General features: G+C 40.0%; 1 protein-coding gene across 10 annotated transcripts in view; it reads right to left on the bottom strand.

Annotated features, from left to right (window-relative positions):
* The window catches only part of DMD (dystrophin), a 2,089,750-nt gene that overhangs the window by 134,963 nt on the left and 1,927,919 nt on the right, over positions 1 to 26,868 (bottom strand). For 6 of the 10 annotated variants that reach the window (XM_079122792.1, XM_079122788.1, XM_079122791.1 and 3 more), the window contains one exon: positions 4,800 to 4,861. In XM_079122792.1, coding sequence (XP_078978918.1) covers positions 4,800 to 4,861 — 62 coding nt within the window. Of the gene's footprint in view, positions 1 to 4,799; positions 4,862 to 10,771; positions 10,932 to 26,868 lie in introns of those variants that run through there. The other 4 variants (XM_079122797.1, XM_079122795.1, XM_079122789.1 and 1 more) reach the window with 1 other exon arrangement.

The following is a 26,868-nucleotide window of genomic DNA, read 5'->3' as shown; positions in this document are numbered from 1 at the left end:
GCCTCAGCAACTAGTGAGGCCCTAAGCAACTCAGTGAGACCCTGTCCCTAAATAAATATAATAAAGGGCTGGGGATATGGCTCAGTGTGAGTGCCCCTGAGTTCAATCCCTGGTACCCAATAAATAAATAAATATATAAATAAAGGCATTGTGTCCATATACAACTAAAAAAAAAAAAAATTTCAGGTTCTCTTAGGAGGAGGGACTAGGTACAGTCTCAAACATTTGACAAACCAGACCAGAATTCCATTTCTGCTTTCATGAACTGAGTAAAAGTTAAAGGCTTCTAATCCCCTATGCAACTTAGTGAGAACCTGTCTCAAAATAAAAAGGGCTGCCGATTTCAGGGATGTGGCTCAGTGATAAAGCATCCTGGGTTCAATCCCTGGTACCAAAAAAAAAGGCTTCCAATCTCTTTGAATCTTTTTGTCCAACTCAAAATAGCAAGTTAGACCTAAAGGGATGCCTCTTAAATAAGAAAAACATAGGTCAATAAGTAAAAATTAAACTTGTTTCTTTTCAGTATGCTATGCTTGTATTTGAACTTTGAAACACTATAATTTAAGGCAGGGGAGAGAGGGACAGGTGGCCAAGGCTGGCACTTAATCTTGTAGGTCATCTCAAGAGATGAAGACATATCAAAACTAAATCAATCATTCCACGGGTGCCAGGCAACAGTGAAAGAAGGAGTACCTGCTGTCTAGGAACTCGATGTACCATTTCCAGAAATATCATTCAAGTAACCTTCTATCCCTAGGTAAAATTGTCAATTTGTACATATTTGTAGGGTTTGTGGCTGCTATGTAGTAACCAACATAGACACACTTCACTGAGTGAATAAAACCAGTGAGATCAGTGAAAACACTAACAAAAAGACCAGGGTTAAATCCTAATATAGCCCCCTAAGACGATGTAGCCCTGATCAATGCCTCTCTGCCTTCCCTTCACTATCCTGAGAAACACAAATGTTGATACTACCCACCATGCCGGTTGGTTGCTGGCACATCACATACAAGCAGGCCCTGAATAAACAGGATTTATCAAATGACAAGTCATCATTTGGTAAAAGTTATTAGCCCAAGGGGGCCGGGGATGTACCTCAGTGGGAGAGCACTTGCCTAGCATACGTGAGGCCCTAGGTTCGACCCCAGTACCATAAAAAAAGAAAAGCCCAAGTAATATTTTATAACAGAAATACTAGCGCTGAAAGCTGAAAAGCAAATTTTAACATGTACCACATTTGCAAGGTGTCATTAGGCTAGCAAGAAACTAAATTTTGAACTGGGTGCAGTGGCATATACCTGTAATCCCAGTAATTTAGGAAACTGAATCAGGAGGATCTCAAGTTTTGTAGCCAGCCTGGGCAGTTGATTTAATGAGATCCTGCCTCAAAATAAAAGTTATTTGTTTTTTTTTTTTTAATGTTGGTAGTAAGAGGGATTGAACCCAGAGGCATTTAACGACTGAGTCACATCCCCAGCCCTTTTTTATAGTTTGTTTAGAGACAAGGTCTCACTTAGGGCCTTGCTAAATTGCTGAGGTTGGCTTTGAACTCACAATCATCCTGCTTCAGCCTCCCCGAGCTGCTGGGATTACAGGCATGCACCACTGCGCCTGGCCAAAATAAAAGATTAAAAGGGTTGGGAATGAAATGAAGCTCTGCAGTAAAGTGCCCCTGGTTTCAATCCCCAGGACAGGGGTGGGGGTAGGGGGTAGGGGTAGAGCTTCAAAAGGGGTTAGAATTGATCACATTTATATGACTATATTTTATTATATGCAAATTATACCTCAATAAAGTTGATTTAATAGAAAAGAAAGTGTGCAATATATGAGCTATAAAATGCCCTTTGACTGTAAAATTCCATTACGTTCCAAAATCCAGTTACTTGCCCTAGGTCATAAACTATGCAAGACTATTGGCTTTGAGTTTACCATCACATCCAAACTACTGAGAAAACTTTATAAATATGATGATTACATTTATACTTAAGTTCTATTGAAGGTGCAAACATCTATAAACTGATAATCTATGATTAGCTTTTATCAACTCTGTTTGTAATTTTTCAGTGAAGACAATTAAAAGAAAATATCATCCCAGCAGCTCAGGAGGCTGAGGCAGGAGTATCACAAGTCAAAGCCAGCCTCAGGGAGGCCCTAAGCAACTTAGTGAGACCCTGTCTCTAAATAAAATATAAAAAAGGCTTGGGATGTGGTCAGTGTTTAAGTGTCTCTTGGTTCAATCCTGGGTACCTAAAATAAATAAATAAATGAATAAAAGAAAATGTTAAACAACAATCTGCAATCAAATGGAAACATGGTCATAGCACATTTTTTAGGTGAAAAAAAAGCAGGTCACAAAATAGGATGATTCAATTTTTATAAAAATGTATCTATTGAAGGAAAAGGTTTTTTTAGAAAGAAAATTTTGAAGGCTATTAAACATTAGTTAATTGTGTCAGGCACAAGACTGTAATCTGTCTTGGGAGGAGGATCCCAAGTTCAAGGCTGCCCTCAGCAACCCAGCGTATCTCTGTTTCAAAATAAAAAGGGCTGGGGATGTGGCTTAATTACAAGTACCAAAAATAAAGTAAAATTAGTTAACTCTAAAGGGTGGTTTATGGATGATCTATCTTTTCTTCATTTTTGTTAGTTAGCTTATCTATTATTTTCAAAAAAGGGAACAAGAGCTGGGATGTGGCTCAGTAGTAGAACACTTGTCTAACATGTACAAAACCCCTAGCACCAAAAAAAAAAAAAAAAAAAGTATACCAGTGTTAACTTTATGGTAATTATTTTATAATAGAAGTAAGTTACAAGCTAGGCTCAGTGGCGCACTCATGTAACCCCAGTGTCTGGGGAGGCTGAGGCAGGAGGATTGCAAGTTTGATGCCAGCCTCAGCAATTTAGTGAGACCCTCAGTAATCTAGCAAGACCCAGTCTCTATACAACCAGAAGAATGGGATCCTAATTAGAATCAGTTAGACTCCATGTATATATAATATGTCAAAATACACTCTACTGTCATGTATATCTAAAAGGAACAAACAAAAATAATGAAAAATAATAAAATAAAATGGAAGGGTTGGAGATGCAGCTCTGTTGTAAGCGCCTCTGAGTTCACTTCTGAGTTCAATCGCCATAGTACTGTAAAAACAACATTACAATGTTACAACTAGAGATCACGGTGACATCATAAGTGGGAAAAGTCACTAGTGGTCTAAGTCTCTGTAATCTACAGGAGGCTCACAGGCAAGTTTAGAGGTCCTGAAAGTAATGGGCTAGGAGATGGGTTTGCCTGGCAAGCTGCTGCCTGCTTCATAGGAAGCCTTCTTTCTCACATTAGCCAAAATATAAATATTTAGCTCTTCCACCTGTAGTATAAACAGTCCTATTTTACAAGCCAAAAACATTTTGTAGGGGCTGAAAATGTAGCACTTGAAGATTAACTGATCCCAATTTTATTTAAATTTTTATAAGTTGACACACTTACTACTAGACTGAAATAAAATATTACTGGTTGAGGATGCAGCTCCGAGATAAAGTACTAGCATATGAGAGGCCCTGGGTTCGATCCCCAGCACCAGCCAAAAAAAAAAAAAAAAAACAAAAAACCCCCCACCAAACTGAAATGACATATTACTTGAAATGTATTAGATATCACTGGCTAATAGAATTATAGGTGAGTTTTCCTTTTTCAAACATATTATGTGCATTTTTCAGTTTTTCTGAAGTAATTCATATCATCTACAATTAGAAAAAAAGTGAGGTAAAACAATTTTTTGATTAGTATCGTCAACTCTATTCCTTAGTGCCCCTATAGCTAAAATCCATTAACCAATGAGAATCTGTGACAGAAAAGCAGTAGTAGCTACATTCAGACACTGTGTACATATATACAATTTATGTTCAAACACCCTGATTCCCATGAGTTTCATCACATAGCTTTAAACCCAAAGAAATCACCTCACACATTTTAGTCTATAAACATGTTCATTCACAAAAGCACAGACTTGGGCTGGGGAGATAGCTCAGCTGGTAGAGTGCTTGCCTCACAAGCACAAGGCCCTGAGTTCGATCCCCAGTACCGCAAAAAAAAAAAAAAAAAAAAAGACTTAAAAAGGTAGAGAAGATATGACTTTCATTAATTAAAAAAAAAAAATCTAGCCATAATACAAGAGAATTCATTTCAGATTATTCCCTATGAGGCTAAGAGAGAATGAACCAAGGAGAGTCTAAAGAGATTGGTGTTCTCCCCTTATTTATATGCTATGTGTTTCTTCAAAAAATTCCAAGTTGGGGGGCGGGGGGGGGGGGCAATCAGGCTCTCACGCAAACACCAAACAAGCCATAGCAGAGCAATCATTTAAAGGATCATACTGATGACCTGATGGGATTTTCATTGTGATCAATGAAGATAGCAGAAAATTCCTTTGCACATCATTCATGGTTTGGCAAAAGCGTCTTGGTTTCACATGGAAGAAATCAATAAGAATAACCTGAAATAACTTTGTTTCTTTGTGGGGAAAAATAAATGCCATCCATTGCAAGTGCTTTTCCTTTTGGGCAGCAAATAAAACTACAAGGGCCTTTAAGGATATAGTAAAATTCTAAAAGTTATTTTTAAGAAAGAAACTCTGAAAAAAAGAAAGCTAATTGTCAAATTTTAATAGAAAGGTACTACGGCTTCCACTCTTGAAGACATTTAATGACACATTTATACAACAAATGATTTAGACACTACAAACTATACTGAAAGTCATCTGTCATTTAACCTGGAGGAAACATGGTCATGTCCTTACCTAAAGACTGGTAGAGCTCTGTCATTTTGGGATGGTCCCAGCATGTTGTTTGGGTCTCGTGGCTAAAACACAAAATAAAAAGAAAGACAAAGAAAGATTTTAGAATTTATAATGGGCAGTAGGAAAAAATGCAGGAGAAGGGAGTGGTCAGGGACAAGATGGTTTACTTTTTTTTTTTTTTTTGGTTACAGGAGATTGAACTCAGGGGCACTCGACCACTGAGCCACATCCCCAGCCCTCTTTTGTATTTTATTTAGAGACAGGGTCTCATTGAGTTGCTTAAGGGCCTCGCTTTTGCTGAGGCTGGCTTTGAACTTGCGATCCTCCTGCCTCAGCCTCCAGAGCCACTGGGATTTCAGGAGTGCACCACCATACCCGGCTAGGATGGTTTACTTTTTAATCATTTGGTATCTTTACTTCCAAGGACTTTCAGAGTAGTGAAGACTGTTTATCTTGCAAACAGAAAGGCCCATCTTCAATTTTTTAAAGGGAAAAGCAATATGAACATTATTTGGTTCCAGAATTTGTTTCTTTTTGTGCACCCACAAATCGACTGCACTTCTGTTGTAATAAATGAACCTTGTTATGTAATCAATAATCAAAGATGAGAATTTCTTCACCCATCCAATGGGGAATATACAGAAAGGACACTGACAATTGATTGCTATTCAACTCTGTCAAGAGAGATACTGGACATTAGTTCCATAGCTATAAATCACGTCACTTCTCACTCGCTTTCACTGCCCGGGCCCTTCTCCATTACTCTTCCTTCTCCATATCCAGATCTCATATCTGTGACACTTGTATTCCATTTCAGCTTAAGGTATGGCCAGCACCCGACTAATATATCATACCTTCCCTCTTCCCATTACTTTTAGAATGTCTTTTAACTCTGTACTCTATACACAACTTCACCTCTTCCTATATTTACTTGGGACTGAATGAAGCATTCACAGTTCTACATTTCTGCAGGAGTGTGGTTGCCCGCTATCAGCTCCTGCCACAAAAGGAACAAAACATCTTTGTTCCTCATTCAATTACATGAATAAACCCAGGAGAGATAACTACATATACTTTTCCTTACTTTGGCCCATCTACATAAATCACCATAGCATCATATTTCCAGTTTCGGGGATTACATGATGGGCTGTGATAACGTAAAATGCAGTTTTGAACAATTTTTCAGTACTCATATGCAGAGCCTATTCAAAATCTTTTAGGGGGAGGATAGGAAGAGGAGAAATTGCCTAAATTGGGGTACTTCAAGGGGACCAGAAAGTATAGAGGCCTCACACAAAAAAGAGGAATTTGGAGAGGGAACGATGTCACAGGGCCTCAGCACAGGTTTGGATTTTAGAGCTCTGTTCCCTACTGGCTGTGAAATTTGAGGCAAGTCTACTCACCTGTGAGAGTTAAAGGACTGCTACTTGACATAGGAAATTGACTGTCACATTTTGGTGCTCAATATGTGGTTGTTTTTCTTATCATGTGGCCTTCAAATTACCATCCATTAAAAGCAAACTTTGTATTATTGATTACAATACAGATGTGAATCCAACTGCAGTCAGCCAGTCAAACCTAAGAAAGACCCTCTAGACAGCAAAATACAACGCTCACCGGTAATACCCTTGTTTTAAAAAAAATAAAAATAAAAAGGAGGAGAACTTAAAGGGGTTTCATAAAAATAATCATAAATTGCACAATGACATATGGAAATTAACCAAACGAACTACTTCAAAGGCCATCCCTGTGATATTTACCATTCAGTGAGTGCTGAACGGCGAAGGCTAGTGAAATCAATTTGCAAGAAAATGTTCACTTGTGAAGGGCTGTCTGGCTCTCTTCTAAATATGTTCATTTCTGTTTTACTTTTCCGCAGAGAAAATTCACATTTGAGGAATGCCAACAGGGGCTTATCAGTTGAGGGAATGTAACAGAGTGACATGGAAGTCTTAGGAATAAGAAGAGCAGGAGATGCAGTCCATGCTTTAGGGAGTATTAGGAAACCCCACGACCGAGCTGGTTTATGATTTGGAGAAGGGGTAGGAGGGACTGGTACTTTATATGCACAGCACAAGGAGGCCGCAGCTTGCAGCTACATGAGAAAAGTGTGGCTTGTTCTCCAGCATTTTTTTAGCTTGGAGAGTGATGGGGTATCAATTTTGTACACAGGTGCAGAGCAAGGAAAGGTTACCTTCTATTGAAACCACCCTGTGCTCAGGTCTCCCCCATTTCCAAAGGCCATCCAGATGTGAGCACCAGGGAGGGAAGAAGGGAAACACACCGTGCCCACATGTACAAGCCCTTACAAGGTTCAGTGCATAATAACACTATGCCATCTCTAGGATATTTGGAGGACTGTAGCATCTTCAATGGATCTGCAGAAAACCATTTGGCCGAGTTGATAAACCTGACCAGAGACAGAGAACCACCCTGAAAAGCCACTATAAAGAATGAACTTCAAATCAGAAGAACATGGCAAAGAAATTAACTTGTACCAAATGCAACTTGTACCAAATGAGATGGTGCATAAATTTGACAAGAGAATCCCATGTTGAGAGAGAGTTAATTGGAGCTTCATGCAGCACTCCCATCTGTGAAAAAAATTCTCATGATTGTCAATATACCTACATTACTACCTTTTGAATGAATTTATTTTGCAGGTAAAAAATTGTGAAAAAGGTTTTAGAAATTATTTTTTTAATCCACAAGTCCTTAACAAACTGAAATTTCCTTTGTTGGAAGACAGAAGAAATTGTCAGCCCCCCATCCCCTCCCTTATTTGTATGTTGTGACTGTAGTCCTTGAGAGGTACAATTCTATTAATTACCTGTGATTCTGGGGGATGCAAATAACACAGATAAGTGAGCTCCTTAAATAATTCCAAACACCAACCTTTTGTTTTTGTTTACCTTCTTCCCCACCAACTTGCACACCCTTTATTTTTAAGCAATGCAAAGTAACCAGAAAAACAGATTTAGATTTCACCTTCACAGTCTTAGTTTCACTTCAACTGTAAACCAGTACTAAAAGAAAGAAGTGAGCACAAGTGGAAAGAAGAAAAGAAGAAAGGGTGTGACTAATCCTCAAAACTAGAAAAATAACCTTTTAATCATTTAATGCTAAAAATGCTTGGCAGCACAGCTGAAAGGACTTCAAATTTTTGAGCAACTATATGATAAACCAAATATTCACTTCACTGTATGTGGGTGTTTTCTACCTGTGGTGAACACAGAGTCCTACTGGGACATATTTAACCCCCTCAAATAGACAGGAAAGATGAATATGGACCCCATGAAATGGTAAACACAAATCTACGTAACTCACACCTATATTCTACCTCTTACGACAAACCGATTTTTTTTTTTTTTTTTTACAGCTCTATTTCTTACTCTGGGCCTGTTTTCAAAAACAGAGAATTCTCAATAACTTCATGAGAGGTAGCTCACATTTATCTGGAACACTCAGGCAATATAGAAAAATATGCCCTGCATTCCACTCTCCACTTTGGAAATACACTCTTCATATACCACGTGCAATCAAAAAGGAAAATCTGAAACCTACTCACACGTTAATGGGTACATCTTTGTTCAGCCTTCCGGAGAACAATGATGTTCAACATAGATCACAAATCTGTATGTACATTAACACAGGGACTGGCTTCATAAATAATCCTTAAAACACTCTTCAAATCTTTATAAAATGCTATTCATTTTGGTCCTGCTGGTCCCAAAGCCTGGCATCGAATATGCCTCTCTGAGCGTCTTCATGCTAAGATTCAGCCCCCCCTTTTTTTATTTGTACAAAACACAATTATCTCCTTTTTTCCTTTTATTTGTGGCTCTGATAGGAACCTAATGCGAATTAAAATATAAAATCATTGGCTATGACAAAAGACCCCAGCAACACCTACTTGTCAATAATAAGAAATTAAAGCATTACTCTACTGAGCAGAGGCTGACCTAATTTCCTACCATACAGTTTAAATTTTCTCTCACCTTCTTTAGTTTCAAGTAGTGTGCAAGGTTATTATAACCACCTCAGAGCTGTTCCTGCTGTCAGTGCTGGAATAATCAGACTTATTGGAATAGCTTTTTTAGTTTCTTAAAAACAAACATTAAACACTTATAAAAAGTAACAAATATCTACTGCTCTCACTGGGGAAATGGCAGTTGCCTAATTAAAATAAGATTTCTTCTGCCACCACTGTTATTTGGTACTGGAAATATTCTGAACGGTTGCCTTTAAAATATATATATATATCTTTCCACTACTTCCCAGGGAGGAAACTAATCGCTATGCAGCGATACGAAAAGGTAGAGTTCTCTTGCGATTTGCAGAGGATTAGAGTTTGGCTTCATATATAATCTGGAGCCCATTGATCCACACACACAAGTGATTTCCCTTTAATCTGGGGATCAGACTCTTTTTCTAGAGGAACCTTGGCATCTGCATGCTGAATTGCTGGACTTGGCTTGCATTACTGGAATACTGGCAGGGTGGGGAATGGGAGAATATACTCAAAAGTTTCTGCTACTGTGGGGAAGGGGCTTACAAAGATGGGTGTCAATCTAAGCATCAGAAATCCTATTCTACTTCCTATTTCTTGTTCCCTGGCTATTTAATATTTTTATTCGGTTTGGCTCAATCCAGGGCAAAGATGATTGCCTCAGTGGCTGTTCCAGCTGTTACTTGTTCTCCAAGTATTTGCTTTTCAAGGTTTGCCTCCCACCCACCCTCAACTTTGGCCAAAGCAATTTCACTTCAGGGTCGTGTCCAATCCAAGATCAAACAATGATGACTGCAACCAATTCCACGGTGATCAAGGGTCGGAGACCTTTCATATAAGCGTGTTGTTTCATTTGTTCCTCTCCCTTCTCTGGGAGCAACTGTCTCCGCCAAAGAGGTGCTTTGGAAGAAGGAAATTACAAAATCTAGGCAGAAAAAGAAAGCATGATGGGGGGGGGGGGTGACAAGAAGAAAGATGACAGGTATAAAGAACCAGAGGAACCAAGAAGAGCTTATTGGCCACGGAAGAATATAGATTTTTCGCTTTGGTTTGCCACTTAAATCGAATGGATCTTTTTTCACGGTGTTTAAAGCATTTTATAATTAATACTATGCCTCCCTCACGCAACTAAACCCCTTCAAATTCAGCTTCAAACTTAACTTCAAATTTAAGTGAGATAAGCAAAGTGTCCTGCCCTTTTCATTGCCGTGATCGGACTGGGAATGCCAAACTTTGCTTAAAGATGAGCACAGGCACCTGGAGAAAGGTGAGAGAGGAACAGCCCAGAAATGACTCCACACTCAATCCCAGAGGGCAAAAGAAGTCTAGCCAACCAGCAAAACAGAAAAACCCGAAACCCTCGATCCTCTCTCTCTGTCAAGTCCTTGACTTCTAGGTTTTAATTGGCTTTTCTTTACTGATTTCTCTAAGTCTTGAGGCATGCAATGAGCACAGTAGAAAACATAGCGAGGGAAATGTCAGTTGGAATCCTCGGAAGAAATCAGGCAGAAAGTTGACCTTTTGGCACTTGCAGTGCAATGGAAGGTAGAGCGGCGCGCGCCCCTTCCTTCTGCGAGGTCCAGAGACGATTTAGGAACTGCCTGTCTGGCTCACGTCCACACCGGCAGCCCGGAAAGAGGCAAAAAAGCTCCCGGCCCCAATCCCTGAGCGAAGAACATACTGTCCGCTCTGGGCACGGCGAGGATCAGCTTTTTCTCTATAAGCCCGTCCCAAGACAGGGGAAGAGGCTTCCCCCGAGCTGGGCGCCAGGGGAAACGCTCCGGGGGCGCACCTGCAGCGGCGCCACCAAGACCCGCGGGAGAGGTTCCTCGACGCCCGGACGCCCGGGGTCCAGTCACCGCGCCTGTCCAAGTTTTGGCTTCCCTGGCTTGCCCCCTGCTCGTGCCACAAGTGCAAGGATTGCGGCGGCGATCCGAGGGGATCGGGGCTGCGATCCACTTACCCTTTGAGCTGTTCCCTCATGGCTGCAAGGGCTCCGCGGTCGGGGGCGGGCGCAAGCAGAGGAGTGAGCTTTCCAGAGCCGCCGGGCTCCCCGAAAGTCGAGCGCCGCCGCCGCCCAGGCTCGCAGCCGAAAGCACTGCGGAGGAGCCGGCGCTGGCTGGCGGGCTGGCAGGCAGGCGGGCGGGCCGGGGAGGGGGCGCTGCGGGCAGACTGGGCGGGGCCGTGCTGGGCTCCGCCCCCACCTAGACCTGGGAACTCGGACTCCCCGAGACTAGGCAGTTGGGGCTTGCCAAACGGAAAGGAAAAAGAAAAAGAAACCAAGAAAGAACGAAAGGGAAAGAGAGGAAGGGGATGGGGTTTTAAGGTAGACCCAGGAACCTGGAAGCCACACACTGCTCGCTAGCACCCCTTAAAACCTCTAGCAAGACTACTTGTTGCCTAAATAAATGACCTAGGTGCAAATGACCTCATCGCAGATAATTAGTGTGTGGGCTTGGAGTTTTGTTTTTAGAAAATGAAAGAAAAATCACATGCATGACCCCCCCACACACACTTCCCCCTCAATTGAAGATTAAAGTGGTGGGGCAGTAAAGACATGAAATTCAGGTTAGGCTCAGGCTGGATCAAACGAGATTCTTAACAAGTATTTGCATTTGTTTTTGTGATATAGCAGTGGTTCTTAAAATGTAGTTTCTGGACCAGGAATATCAGAATCTCCTGAAAACTTCTTAGAAATGAAAATTCCCGGGGCCCCAGTCCAGATCTACAGAATCAGAAACTCTTGAGCAAACTAAAGCTTGAGAAGCACTGATGTAGGCTGTCTCTCTCTCAGTATAACACCACTGCCAATGGTGCTTTCCGTATTCTTTCAGAAAAATCTAAAAGGAACTCTTTTCCAGTGGAACATTTTATTCCAAAAATTACAGGACCCGGATGGTTCAAATATGTCTCATCTTAGGGTCTGCAATATGATGATACTAGTTAACTACACAAGATTATTTTAAGCTTGGAAACAGTCCAAAAAGAAGAAAGCCTTCATTAGCACAAGAATTTTCCACAAGCTCCACATAATATCTTAGAGTCCAAAGAGTATCTTATGATAAATTCCGTTAGTGTTTTCATTGTCCCTCTTCTTCCATTTAATTTGTTGGCCTGCTTTTCCTTTTTTAATTCTTTCAAGCATTTGCTTTTCACTCTCCTAGTTGATTCATTCCACTTCGGTCTACAGTTTAAACACATTCTCATTTCTTTTTAAATATTCTCCCCCCTACCACCACCACCATTTTTTTCTCCTAGATTGTTTGAGCTGAAAGGACCTGGAGATATCAATTTCCCATTACCATACGCTACAGTACGCAAAGTGGCAAAAATAAACTAGTGAAGGAAAGCAGAAGGGGATGCCAGGTTTCTTAATTACCTTTGACAAACCAGAAAAAAAAAAATGTAAACATTATCATTAAAGACACGTGCATGTAGGTATGATTGGTGTTGTTATTTTAAAGTCAATATGGCACTTCTGGTATATCACCTCATATACTGAGACCTGTTAGTGTTGTCCTTTAGCAATTTTGAGCCTATGAGTTGTGGAGACAGATGTTATTATGGTCTGAGGGGGGCACACTAGGATTCATTTTAGGTGAAGTTGTCATTTGGTCTAAAAGCAAATTCTAGGTCTGCCCTTATCTTTGAGGGAGAGCGATTAATGTCCTGTGATGAGGAAGTAAGTGACCTTTGTAGTTGATCAGTGACAGTAATCTCTATGTCAATGTGGGACAACACTTAAATATTGTTTATCTTCATTTCAGTGAAAAGACGGCCAACCTCTCAGTGTAGACATTTGTAATACTAGAAAACAATTCGCTTAGGATTTGCAAAACCTGTGTGGTAAGACATATTGTCATTCTCTTCCTGTTTTTATTGTTGCTTTGTTGGTGGCGACTTTACACTTTTAAATTACCTGCTCCAGAGTCAGGAGTTGGGGGTATAGCTGAGTGGAAGAGCATTTGCCTAGTTCAGGGTTCAGTCCCAACACAGAGGAAAAGATCCAGGAGTTTTGATATGCTTCTCTAAAATATAAATGCGGAAGTCTATTTTTTTCATTGTCCAATTAGAAAACTACTAAGAACGATTTGTCAGGGAGAAAAAAAGAATGAAAAACAAGAAATCACTATTCAGTTTTTTTTTAATTTGACAGATGGCAATCCTCAAAAATACATCTTTAAGTTCTTTTTTAGACTGTAGTTATAGGCACTTGAAGGCTTGTTCCCAAATCTTGATGTTATTTTAGAAAATAAATACTGAAAGTATTATTAGGAAATGACATGGATATCACACTGACTGTTTTGTTGTCAATTTCAGTCAGATTATGAATTTTACTTATTAGGGAAAGATATTTAGAAAAGAGCAGAATTGATATATCTTCATTTCATATATAAATTATGTAGTGATGTTATATGATAATATATTCTTTATAGTAGCTGTTTATTATTATTATCACTGGTAGTGGTGCTAGAGATTGAACCCAGGGCCTCCTGTATGCTAAGCATGTGCTCTGACATTAAGCTATAGCCCCAGGCCCCATTATGATTATTAATGGGGTTTTTTTTGGGGGGGGTGGGTGGAGGAGTACCAGGGATTGAACTCAGTGGCACTAGACTACTGAGTAACATCCCCAGACTATTTTGTAATTTTTTTAGAGACAGAGTCTCACTGAGTTGCCTAGAGCCTCACTTTTGATGAGGCTGGCTTTGAACTCACAATCCTCCCGCCTCAGCCTCCCAAGCTGCTGGGATTACAGGCGTGCACCACCACACCTGGCTATTACTAGTTTTTCAAAATTTGTTTTTAGTCGTCGATGGACCTTTATTTTATTTATATGCAGTGCTGAGAATCGAATACAGTGCGTCACACATGCTAGGCAAGCACTCTACTACTGAGCCACAATACCAGCTTTTTTTTTTTTTTGGTACCAGAGACCTAACCCATGAGCTCTTAACCACTGAGTCACATCCCAGCCCTTTTTATTTCTTATTTTAAGACAGGGTCTCACTAAGTTGCTCAGGGCCTCTCTAAATTGCTGAGGCTGGTCTTGAACTTGCAATCCTTCTGCCTCAGCCTTCAGAGCTGCTGGGATTAGAGGCATGCGCCACTGTACCCAGTTTATTATTACTGTTTTGATGTGAACCACAGACACCGAAAGAGCCTGGACTTCTGCCACCAGAACAAACAAGTTGAAATCCTGACGCTAGAATCTACCATGAGCTACTGATTTCCAACATCACAACTAGAATATGGCAATGCAAGGATTGGAACTAAGGAGTCTGGCTCTGAGGATCATGCTCTTAGCTACTCTGCCATGAAGAGATACGGCTTCCTTTACTGTGGGAAAATCTGGTTTCTCTAGTGTGATCATAAGCAATCTCACTGATGACTGAGGGCACAGGAGAATAAATTTGTTAGAAATAGGGGTAAAGAAGGAATGAGATGGAATGAGGTCAAAGAAGGTGACCCAGTAAATTTTCCTCTAACCAAAACTCCAGTCTGAATCACTTAAACTTTGTGGATGCCTTAGAAAAATCACAACTTCTCTGACCTAAGGGACTGTGCTGGATTTCCTCATTCTTCCCTCCATTTCTATTCTCTGTCCTTCTCCACTCTGTGCCCCTAGGAGGTTGGACCTCTGTGGAGGGCATCAATCGGGCTCTCTTGCCCTTTGATTTCCTTTTGCTTTCAACCAATAGGAGGCAATGATGAAAGGCCTATAGAAGAAGATGAAAGGGCAGAAGGCAAGTGATGGCTGGGTATTTATTCCCCAGGTTCCCTCCTGCTGGCCTCTGGCCTGGTGTAGCTGCATTCTTGGACCCACAGCCTCAGGTTTTGTTGGGCCGACCTTCTGGCAGCAATAGCATTTTGTAGGTGCCCCAAACCATTCCTTCCCCATGCCCCTTTAGACTAGGATTTACCATTCCTTGTTCTTGTCCCTACCCTGCCCAGACCTTTGAAAACAGCCTTTTCATTATATTCTCTTCCAGTGCCCTTTTGAATGTACCATCTGTTTCTCCCAGGACAATGAACCAAACGAGGGCACATCCAGCTAAAACCACATTCTGGGGCAATAGACTGGGTGCTGAGTTAAAATATTGATGATGAAGTCAGCTTCGCTCCTTGGAGCTGAAAAGCAGACTAGACTCACTCTTTGGACAAATACTTAATAGAAGATTTCCCTGTAGGCCCCCAAGGAGCTTCTGGCCTATTGGGGTAAAAGGAAATTAAAATTACAAATGGTGAAAACAGCAATTGTGTAGGTGAAGAGTTCTGTTCTTCCCAAGAGACTCAGTAGTCAGCTTATTCTTTGGGAGAGAATGTCAAGATAGGAGTTAGAAAACAGGACAAAATAAGCGTTTAGTGTGAAAAACCAGAGTTTGACCAGTATCAGGACAACTAGGAGGGACTTAATTTTTAATTTTTGTATTCATAGATGGACAGATCGCCTTTATTTTATTTGTTTATCTTTATGTGGTGCTGAGGATCGAACCCAGTGCCTCACACGTGTTAAGGCAAGCACTCTGCCACTGAGCCACAGTCCCCCTAGTGGGGATCTTTTTAAAGAAGGCAATTAAGCATGGATGTGGCTCTGCCAGATTTGTCTTTAGAAAGAGCATTAGGGTATTGGTGTGGGACCTGAATCAGAAGACTCTAGAATTGGGAGACCAGGTACAAGATACTATGATGAGAATGTTAAACTATGGCAGTGGCAAAAAGAGTGGAGAAATGATAAAGGAAGATAGATTTTAGAGGAGTCTTGACTGACTAAATGTATGAATGGAAGAAAAGGAATCCCAGTTTGGCTGACCATTGGAATCATCTGGAGAATGTGAAAAAAATTCAGATCCCAGCCAAGCATGGTGCACACTTGTAATTCCAGTGACTCAGGAAGCTTAAGGCAAGAGGATCACAAGTTGAACACCAGCCTCAGCAACTTAGCAAGACCCTGTTTTGAAATAAAAATAAAAAGGGCTGGGAATGTGACTCAGTGGTACAGTACTTTTGGGTTCAATCCCTAGTACCACAAAAACAAAATATAAAAAATAAATAAAAATTCAGATGGTTGACTCAGAGATTCCAATTTAATTGATTTTAGACACTGGGATTTGTGTATGTGTGGTAGTGGGAATTAAACCCAGGACCCCGTGCATGCTAGGCAAGAGCTCAATCACAGAGCTATACCCTCAGTCTCCCCCACCCCTGCCCCGACCCATTTTTAAATTTTATTTTGAGACAGGATCTCCCTAAATTGCCCAGGCTGGCCTCAAATCTGTGATCATTCTGCCTCAGCCTCCCAAATCCTTGGGATTACAGGTGAGTGCCACTGCACCCAGCAGGCACTGGGATATTTAATGCTCTTCAGGTGATTCTAATATGCAGCCAAGGTTGAGGACCACGGTGCTGAGGGTGACTCCCAAGATTGATGAGTAGCATTTACCATGCTGGGAATTTTAGAAAGACAGGGCAGAAGAAGGTCATGGGAGAAAAGATTTTAGTTTTGAACAGATAAGTTAAAGATGATGTAAAAGTGAAGGTATCCAGAAGGCAGTTGGACATTATAGTCTGCAGCACAGAGGGAAGACATCTGGATTGGAGCTATGGTTTGGGAATGTCAGTGTTGTAGGGGTCTTGGGTTTGGATGAGCCCATCTTGTGGAGGGTATGAGGGCCAAGGTAAGAAGCAAGGCTGCTCCTGCTTTCCATCTTTCTCCTTTTTAGGTTGCTTGTGGTTTCAATGTTAGCTCAATGCTACTAGTGTATCAGACAATGAGCAGAATAAGAAATGAAAAAGACAATGAATGGTTTGCTCTGAGCACTTGTGGGATGGCCCTGAGAGACCTCACCAACTCCTAGGGTTCAGTTTCCCTCTAGCTCCAAAAGTCCCTATTTGAATTCCTTTTTGTTCCCTAACCAATCTCAAGTACAATCAGATTCATTTTATAAAAATCCACTCAGAGTACAGGTATTGCTCAAAGAAGTAAAATATATATTTTAGAGTAAAATGTCAACATTTGGGTGTTCTTTAAACACAGAGGAACTCCATTTTCTCTTTGCATAATACAAGCACTAGCCATGAACAGGGAATCAGACATCTAACAAATGCTTACAATAATGGTGAACCATTGCCAGTTAGGGCAAATAGCATGGCATACTAATTAAAATATGTATAACAATCTCTCTAGATCAGTCCGAAACCAATATCTTTTGGATATGATATAAACTCTAGCCAGTTCACATTCGCCAGAAAACGAGGCCTCTACATTCAGACACAGAGCATTTTACATCCACACAAAAGCCTATTTTTCCAGGCCCTGCCTCTGCAGGGAGGCAGGGTAAGCCAGGCTGAGGAAAGTTCTCTGAGCCAGCTGCCATCTAAACCAGAGATTTCACCAGACAGGTTCCAGATAAAGTCGAACTCTGCTTCAATCTCATGCAGTTTTCTTTTAATAAGATTTCTCAAAGCTTCACAGAGCCACCTATATCAAGCTGAACATCTAAAAAGATGTGAAGTTTAGCATCTTCACTAAAATAAAGCCACACTTCATTAACCTCACAGGCCTAGAGTTGCTTCGTGGGAAAGAATTCAGCGAGCCTATTAGCCTGACAGCCACGGCACTACCCTGTGTATATGAACCACACCACCTCCTGCTAAAAAACGAAGAACTGGTTTAAGGTGGTTCAAGTGTATCTGGCTGCAGTATTCCTGGTCCACCTTAACACAGCTCAAAGCTGTAACTATTTGTCTGCCTTTCCCAAAGCGATTGTGCCAAATAACAGGAATTTCAAAACTAGGCAGAAATTCTGACACTCTGCATAATCTCTCTTCCTCTTCAGCTACAAATAAGGCTTTGTATTCGATTAGACTCACAGCAGGTGAAAACCCCAATTAGTGAATTTATTCTGGGGCCTCTTTCTACCTTCCTCCCACACACCACACTTTAGGAAAAAAAAAAAAAAAATAGGGGAAGTCACAGTCTTTTCTCAAATCACAAGTACATTAACCCTTTGATCCACTCAATGGAGAAGAATTTTCGTTGGAAAATGGGAGGTTGTCAAAAACTTCCTCTTTCCGGACTTCAGATAGGAGTTATGGAAAATTCTATTTTACCAGCCTTTATTGTTTTCTTCAAATCCATAAATGCCCTCAGATTTTCTGATCAATCCAGAAATTACAGTTTTTCTTTCTAACTGAAAACTCACAATGCCAATATTATCTAACAAATGATTAATGGACAGTCCACTATGAGGGAGAATTACTTATAAGTTATATTCTTATTTTGGTGTACTTGAGGTGAGAAAAAATATTAAATTTTAGTTTAAACTAAACAGTGTGTTTTGGCCTTAGGAAATGCACAAAGTCTATATTTCATACTTTGTAAACATTTATTTGTCAAAGGAAATTCATCATTGGGCAAGGATAGAGGTTTGGTTTGAACATTCAAAAAAATTGAGACAGTTTTAGTTCTTAGAGTGATTTACTTATACTTTGTCAATTGCTTCTTAGGAAATAATTCACAACCCAGTTTTATTTATGAGCATATGATTAAAAAAAGAACAGCTTTGTCTTTTTTAATTGTTTTAGTCCTGTCACTTTTCTTGAAACAAGTCATAGGACTTATTATCCACAAGAAAATACTGAACATATATCAAATAGTAATGCAGTTTTTAGAAGTAGTCATCTGTTACTGTCAGAGGTTCATTTCATTTTGAGTCTTTTTAATTAAAATGCAAAGTTCTACGTACATGCCTGCCTAAATTATCCCTCTCTGAAATACTTGAATTTCATAAAAAATGTTAAATGCTAATCTAACCATTATTAATACTTATGACTTGGTTCTCAAGATTTGGAAAAAAGTAAACAAAGGAATTACCAGTCAATTAAGGGAACAAGGAAGTCATCCTAAATTGAAACAGATAAGGAAAATTGTAATATTCAAATGCTACAGATGAAGACACCAGTTTTTTTTCTTCCTTTGAGATGAATATCTACAAGACTCATGTTCTTTTAAAAGCAGCTTTCTTAATCTTCAGCAGCATAACTATATATGACAGCAGAGGTATTAAGGTAGAAGGACAGTGTCCAGACCAATTTTGCCCCTTAGAAGCTAGTCACTTAACCCTTTAAAGGTGAATCACTTACCCCCTTGGGAACTTTTGTTGACAGATCTGTAAAATACAGATGATACTGCACAGGGCCATAAAGACTCTGAATAGGATTTGAAGGTTGGGGAATACTGTGTTAATGCAAAGTAGCCTGTCAGTCAAGTCTGATTCCTTAGGAAAAAACCCAACATGGTTGGGAATTCTGTTAAGAATATGGCACAAAGGCCGGACACAGTGATGCATGCCTGTAATCCCAGGGACTGGGGAGGCTGAGGCAGGAGGATCACAAATTCAAATCCAGCCTCAGTAACTTATTGAGGCCCTAAGCAACTTAGTGAGACCCTGTTCTAATGAAATATTTAAAAAGGCCTGGGGATGTGGCTCAGTGGTTAAACACCCCTGGGTTCAATCCCTGGTACAAAAGAAAAAAAAAAAAAAAAAAAAAGAAGAATATGGCATGTATCTTAGGCATAAAGAAGTTTATATGCCTAAGATAGGCATAAACTACACACCATTTGCTAATATTCTTTTTTTTTTTCTTTTTTGTTTTTGGTGGTGCTAGGAATTGAACCCAGGACCTTGCACGTGCTAGGCAAGCACTCTACCAACTGAGCTATATCCCCAGCCCCCTGCTAATATTCTTAAACGTGAATATTATTCACATGTGTTAAAACGTGTACCCATATTTTCAGAGAGCAGAACACTGTGAGAGAGTTGGTGAATACTGATTTGGTAGGGGACAGTTCAACAGAAAGATCCCCTAGATGGAGAAGGCCTCCTGGTGGCAGGCCTTGAACAGTCAGCATGTGGTAGGAATTTCACACAAAGACAGGCATCCATGAAAGGGGAAATGGAGGTAAAAACCAATTTCACCAATTAATGATACGCTAAGGACTAAATCTTGTACTCCCACTCTGACTTATTTTTGTCAAGGCATTTTTTTGAAGATGAAAAGGAAATGTGGATGCAATAACATTGGATTTATCCACAATTTCCAAGAAATGTTTTCATTAAAAACTAAGTTTCCCTATTAAATGTTCTCCTATGTTAATTTCTTTAAATGGTATATTTATGGAACAATTGCATATGTCTTTGCAATTCCACATCATTCAAACTCTTCTCATTTTTCTTTATAGTTAGTAAAAACTGGAGGGTGTTGGGAGATTGATGTGGAAATAGATAAACATTTCAATATTGTTATCAGGTTCCTCTACTAGGTGGATCCAAGGGCCATGCCTTAAGGTGTTTACAATCCGTTGTGGGGAGATAGCCTCATACGGGACCAAACACAATACCAGACAGATTATAAGTACAAACAATGAGGGAAAAAAATGAAGCAAAAAGGGAAAGGTGATTAGTTTTGTAGTTTTTTTTTTTCCCCCTTCTTGAGGGGCCAGTGATTCGAACCCGGTCCTTGAGCATGCTAGGCGAGCGCTCTCCAAAAGGACCTATTTCTTCAGCTCCTAGTTTGGCTGTTGTTGTTTGTTTGTTTGGATACCAGGAATTGAACCCAGGGGCACTTAACCACTGAGCCACATCCTCAGCCCTTTTTTGTATTTTATTTAGAGACAGGGTCTCACTAGTTGCTGAGGCTGGCTTTGAACTCAAAATCCTGATGCCTCAGTCTCCAGAGCTGCTGGGATTACAGGTATGTGCCACCATGCCCAGCAAGGTAGTCAGTTTGAAACCTTGGAACTAGTGAACATGCATTTCAATTAGGAACTAAGTGAGCTGTAGGCAGGAAGATTGCAAGTTTGAGGCCAGCCTCAGCAATTTAGCCAGACACTATTTCAAAATAAAAAGGGCTGGGGATATGGCTCAGTGCTAGGGTGCCCCTAGGTAAAATCCCCAGTACTCGGGGCTTGGGGGTTGGGGGAAAAGAGAGAAAAGACAAAAAAAATTAACTAGGCTTAGATCACCAGAATTCGTGTGTATTTTTGTTAGCATATGAAGAGCTGAAGGAAGTTTCTTAAATTGACTCTGTGAGCTAATCTCTCATATTAATAATTTACAAGACAGACTTTCTATGTTTAAGTACTGCTGAGTTATGACATCAGTTTATGCTTTTTAGGAACTCAAAAAACTATCAGGCAATATTGAAGGCTATATCTTAGAAGAGCTAATTGGCAGGAAATAGTACCATTTGATATCATTAACACCTAAGTGTGGGAATCTAAGTTCTCATGGCTTGACCTACTCCCACGCTGGCCAACAAAGAATTGGAAGCCTCTTCTCATATAATGGGCAGAGGAGAAGAAATTGGTACTGCCTGTACTTTGGTAGTACTAGGAATTGAACCCAGGGGCACTTTACCACTGAGCTACATTCCCAATCCTTTTTAGTTTTTATTTTGTATTTTGAGACAGGGTCTGGCTAAGTTGCTAAGGCTGACCTTGAATTTGTCATCCTCTTACCTCAGACTTTTGAGTCACTGGGATTATAGGCATGTGTATCACTGAACCTGGTACCAGTATGGTTTTTCAGGAAACAGAACAGAATAGAAAATATGAGAGTATATTATATAGTAGAAGGAAGCAATGTTTTGTGAAACTTTTCTTTCAATCATACAAATTTAAAGATATATAGATGTAGACACATGCATATGGTATTTGTGTGTGTGCTGGTACTAAGATGATATACAAAATGTAATTTTTTTTTTTTCTTTTGGAGGATACTGGGCATTGAACCCGGGGTTTCTTTACCGCTAAGCTAGGTCCCTAGCCCTTTTTATTTTTTATTTTGAGACAGGATCTTGCAGAGTTGCTGAGGGTGTCACTAAGTGGTTGAGGCTGGCCTTGAATGAAAGGTTCTCCTGCCTCAGTCTCCCTAGTCTCTGGGAATACAGGCATGTGCCATCATGCCTGGCACAAAATGTAATTTTTAGAGTTGATTAGTCAGGAAAATATGAAAGCTCCTGACTCTACTGCATAAAGAAATGGATGCACTATGTGCCTACCAGACAATTATTACTCATAATAAAATCTCACCAGACTAGGGTTTGGAAATAAGTTGAGGGTAAGTCCATTTGCAATCCCATTCCCTGGAACATTATAAAAAGCCTAGTACTAAAAGGTGGGGAAGCAGGTAAGGGAGGGGTTCAAGTCTGAAGTTACAGCCAGGTGAGGTACTGCTGCTGGGGATGAGAATATGCTCTTAGTTAGGCTTGTCTACTCAGCCAGCTGTTTGTTTGGGTGACTGGGAGTATACTAGGAATCAGCCTTTTCTTTTTTCTTCCAAATGGCATGGTAATACTGTCACATTGCAGAAGAAAAAAATATTGCTGCTAAAAGTATTGTCAAGGGGAGTAACAAGTAGCTCACACTACTATACACAACTGCATGTTGCCTGTCTGAGCAATGCACTTCAAAACAGAAACTGAGAAATAATCCTTCTGCTCTCACCCTGCGGTGAGACGGAATTTGCACTCCTCGCAAGTGTGCCCAGGTCTAAGCCAACAAATTGGCAAGCATGTACCTGACAGAATGGTGATATTTTAGGGCTGGATGGTCCCCATTCTACTTACTACCTATAAATTCATTCTATTAAGTGCTTGGAAATTTATATGAATAAGTGTTCGTAAAGACTGAAGATGATTATGCCTGGAAAAAATGTATTCTCGTATAATCGTAGGACCATTTTAGATAGTTATGTCCATGGGGAATATTAAGCACATTGAGTAAAAATAACAGCTTTTAGGAATAAAAGTCTTCTCAAAAGAGTGTCCAGCTATGAGAACAACCAAAAAGGAAGTCACAATCTTTCTTTCTTCAATATTTAATCACACAAACATTCATCAGGCTCCCTGTAGTAATAAGTAGTTAATTAACTACATTTTGAATCAGTATTTCTTACATTTTAAAATCATCAGACTATGGATACCCTATTTCTACCACTGGCCTTGAAGTTACAAACCAACTGGTTAGCCCAGCATGATTACTCATGAAGAAAGAATTTTAACAGCACACCCCATTATACCTCAATTTGGATTCTTTTCTCCAGTGCCATGTGGTATATTATGAAATGGCCACAACTTCTAGCCCCCTCATGATAGCCAGCTCCTTTATGGAAGTGTTATCTCCTTCCATCAAGCAGTAGTCTTTTCTACCCCCTATATCTGGGATGACCTTATGACATGACTTGATTTAGTCGATGGCCAATATCAAACATGACACCAGGAGAAACCTAAGTTCCCATATGAAGAGGCCTGTATTAGCATATTGGATGATGAGCCACACAGACCTAGTTGTATCTGTGCCTAGATGATAACTTGCCAACCATCAGACATGCCAGTCAGGCCACAAAAGCTCATCCAGTCGCAAGCTGACCACAGATGCATGAGCAAGCATAAGCAAAAGCAAAGAGTAGTACAACTGGTCCAGGCCACAGAAATGGCCCAGTCCACCCATCAGATACTGTGCTAAGTAAGTGGTTATAATGTTCAGAGTCTACAAACTGGCATATGGGTAAATTCTGATCCATGGAGTGTTTTTATACAAACTGCCAGTTAAGTTTGATTTTTATATTTTTATTTTCTTAATTTTATGTACATATTTATGTTTTGCAGTCCTAGGGATTGAACACAGGGCATTTTACCACTTAGCTGCATTCCCAGTATAAAAGTATTTTTGTGATAGGGTCTCATTAAATTGCCCAGGCTGGCCTTGAACTTATGATCCTCCTGTCTTAAACTCCCAGGTCACTGTGATTACAGGTATGGGTGATCACTCCTGACTTGATTTTTAAAAATCTGTTTTAGATTCATTTAAAAATGAATTCATTTAAAAATGAATCTAAAAAAGCATATACAGCAGAGACCATATGAAGCCACCAAAGCCTAAAACATTTACTCTCTGACTTTTTATAGAAATTGTTTGTTGAAGTCAAGCACAGTGACACACACCTGTAATCCCAACAATTTGGGAGGCTGAGGCAGGAGGATCACAGGTTTGAGGTCAACCTCAGCAATTTAGCAGGACCCTTGGCAACTTAGCAAGACACTGTCTCAAAATAAAAAATGGAAAGGGCTAGGGACTTAGCTCAGTGATAAGGCTGGGGTTCAATCCATAGTACCAAAAAGAAAAAAAAAAAAAAAATGAATGGGTGTATGCCTATAATCCCAGCTGCTCAGGAGGCTGAGGCAGGAGGATCATGAGTTCAAAGCCAACCTCAGCAAAAGCAAGGTGCCAAACAACTCAGTGAGACCCTGTCTCTAAATAAAATACAAAATAGGGCTGGGGATGTGGCTCAGTGGTTGAGTGCCTCTGAGTTCAATCCCCAATATGCCCACCCAACACAAAATTAAGAAATAAAGAAAATGTTTGTTGAGCCCAATATTAGGCAAGTAATACAGCAAAATGTAGCTAATACACATCTATTCCCAAGAAAGAATGTGAGAAACTAGGATTTTCTTATAGAACTCAGTTGAAGTCTAGTTAGTTGATACTTGGTATTCATCCTCTAGCTGCTTGTTAACTTAGGTAACACTTGAATAGAATGAACAAATTCACATATAACCTGGGAAATTATTTTTGTAGTGTGGTTCTCAAAAGCAAGATTATTTTTGCAGTACTGGAGAATGAACCCAGGGGGCACTCTACCACTGAGCTAAATCCCCAGCCCTTTGCATTATTTAGTTTGAGACAGGGTCTCACTGAATTGCCCAGGCTGGCCTCAAACTTGCCATTCCCCTGCCTCAGCCTCCAGAGTCACTGGAATTATAAGTGTGTGCCACCATGCTCTACAAAGCAAGATTTTTTTTTAAAGGTTAGATAGAAGAACAAGAATACAATTTTTAGCAGCTTTATTAATACTATTCCCAAATTGGAAACACCCAAATTTCCACCAACAGATGAATGCATAAACAAAATGTAGTATGTCCATGCGACAGAAAGTACCCTACAATTAAAAAGAAATGAAATATTGATCCTTAAACTACTGATATTAAAAAAATCATGCTGAGAATAAGAACCCATATACAAAAATATTGTATAATTCCATTCATAGAAAATTCTAAAAAGTAAAAAATAATATATAAGGACAGAAAACAGATCAACATTGCCTGGGGTCTGGGATAAAGGGTATAATGGCCTGCAAAGGGGCACAAAAGGTTTTTGGGGGGGCTGAGAATGTACTATATTTTTGATTATAGCAATATTTTCCCAAGTATACATGTGTCAAAAATTAGTGAATTGTACATATGAATGGATGCAGTTTATTGTATGTAAATTATTCTTTAATAAATTTGACATTAAAAAATTTCTGAAGTGTTTGCCCTAAAATCAAACAACATTAAAACAATCTATAGAATTTGGACAGAAAATGAGGTGCATTACAGGATGTTTACACAAATTTGTTTATATAAATATTGGACAGATCCAGGTCATGCTGTCAGTTCCCTTCTGATTAATATCAAAACATAAAATTCAGAAATGACCTTAAAGGTTAATGAATTACATCCTCTCATCTAAAACAGAAATTGCCTGTGGGGGTGAGGCTGTCATTTTAGCCTTGAAGATCTACTGTACAGGGAGCTTCCTGCCTTTTTTTTTTTTTTTTGTACCAGGGATTGAACCCAGGGGTACTTAACCACCAAGCCACATCCCCAGCCCTATTTTGTATTTTATTTAGAGACAGGGTCTCACTGAGTTGCTTAGGGCCTCACTAAGTTGCTGAAGCTGGCTTTGAACACACAATACTCCTGCCTCAGCCTCCTGAGTCGCTGGAATTATAGGATGTGCCATCACACCTGACTCTACTACATGTTAATCCAGATCTATCAGTCCACATTCTTTAGCTGTCTTTGTTTCATCAGCTGCAAATTCAACCTATTACCCAGCCCACTGTTCCCCTTCTTGTACCCAACATTGTCAAAAGAGGTTGAAAAATGTGCTGTAAAATCATAGGATTCACTGTCTATAAGTCTTCTCTTCTAGCTATCAAGTAGCTATACAAAAATGGAAATGAGGTGAATATGGCATGACAAATTTCCAGAGTATCATGCAGCTTCCCAGGAGCATGTTATTTTAAGCACTTATTCAGATCTGTTCAATGTTTGTTTGCTTAGAGTTCATTGCTCAACAACCTGAAGCTTATTGGCTTGTTTTTTTTTTTGGGGGGGGGGTGCCAGGGATTGAACCCAGGGTTGCTTTACCACTGAGCTATATCCACAGACTGTTCTTATTATTTTAAAAAAAATTTTTTTTATATTTGGGGAGTACCAGGGATTAATGCAGGGATTGTGGCTCGACCACAGAGCCACATCCCCAGTCCTATTTTGTATTTTATTTAGAGACAGGGTCTCACTGAGTTGCTTAGGGCCTCACTTTTGCTGAGGCTGGCTTTGAACTTGTGATTCTCCTGCCTCAGCCTCCCAAGCTGCTGGGATTGCAGGCATGTACCACCGTGCCCAGTCTCTTATTTTTTATTTTTAGACAGGACCTCACTAAGTTTCTGAGGCTAGCCTTGAACTTGGGATCCCCCTGCTTTTGTCTCCCAAGCCACTGAGATTATAGGTACATAATTGAGCTCAGCTAGCTTATTGTTTTTTCATTTTCAAAATTTATCACCTTATTTTTAAATGTCAAAATAGTGTTTTCTTAGGTAAAGTGGCATACACCTATAATTCCAAGGACTTGGGAGGCTGAGGAAGGAAGATAGTAAGTTTAAGGATAACCTGAGCAACTTAGAGAGACCCTAAGCAACTTAGGGAGATCCTGTCTCAAAATAAAAGTAAAACAGGGCTGAGGATGTGGCTCAGTGGTTAAATGCCCCTGGGTTTAATCCCTAGTAGCAAAAAAAAAAAAAAAAAAAAGTGTTTTCTTATTTCCATACATGACATCATCATCCCTCTACCCATGTTTTCTCCAAGTCCTTCACCAGAAACTCTTTTCATGGAAGTAGTAGGTTTTTAATTACTAATGAGTAGGAAAAACACACTCCTGTTCAGTGCTAT

Source organism: Sciurus vulgaris, assembly GCF_902686455.1.
Source record: "Sciurus vulgaris genome assembly, chromosome: X".
Lineage (NCBI taxonomy): Eukaryota > Metazoa > Chordata > Mammalia > Rodentia > Sciuridae > Sciurus > Sciurus vulgaris.
The sequence above is the reverse complement of the archived record's forward strand: the minus strand, read 5'-3'. Positions and strand labels throughout refer to the sequence as shown.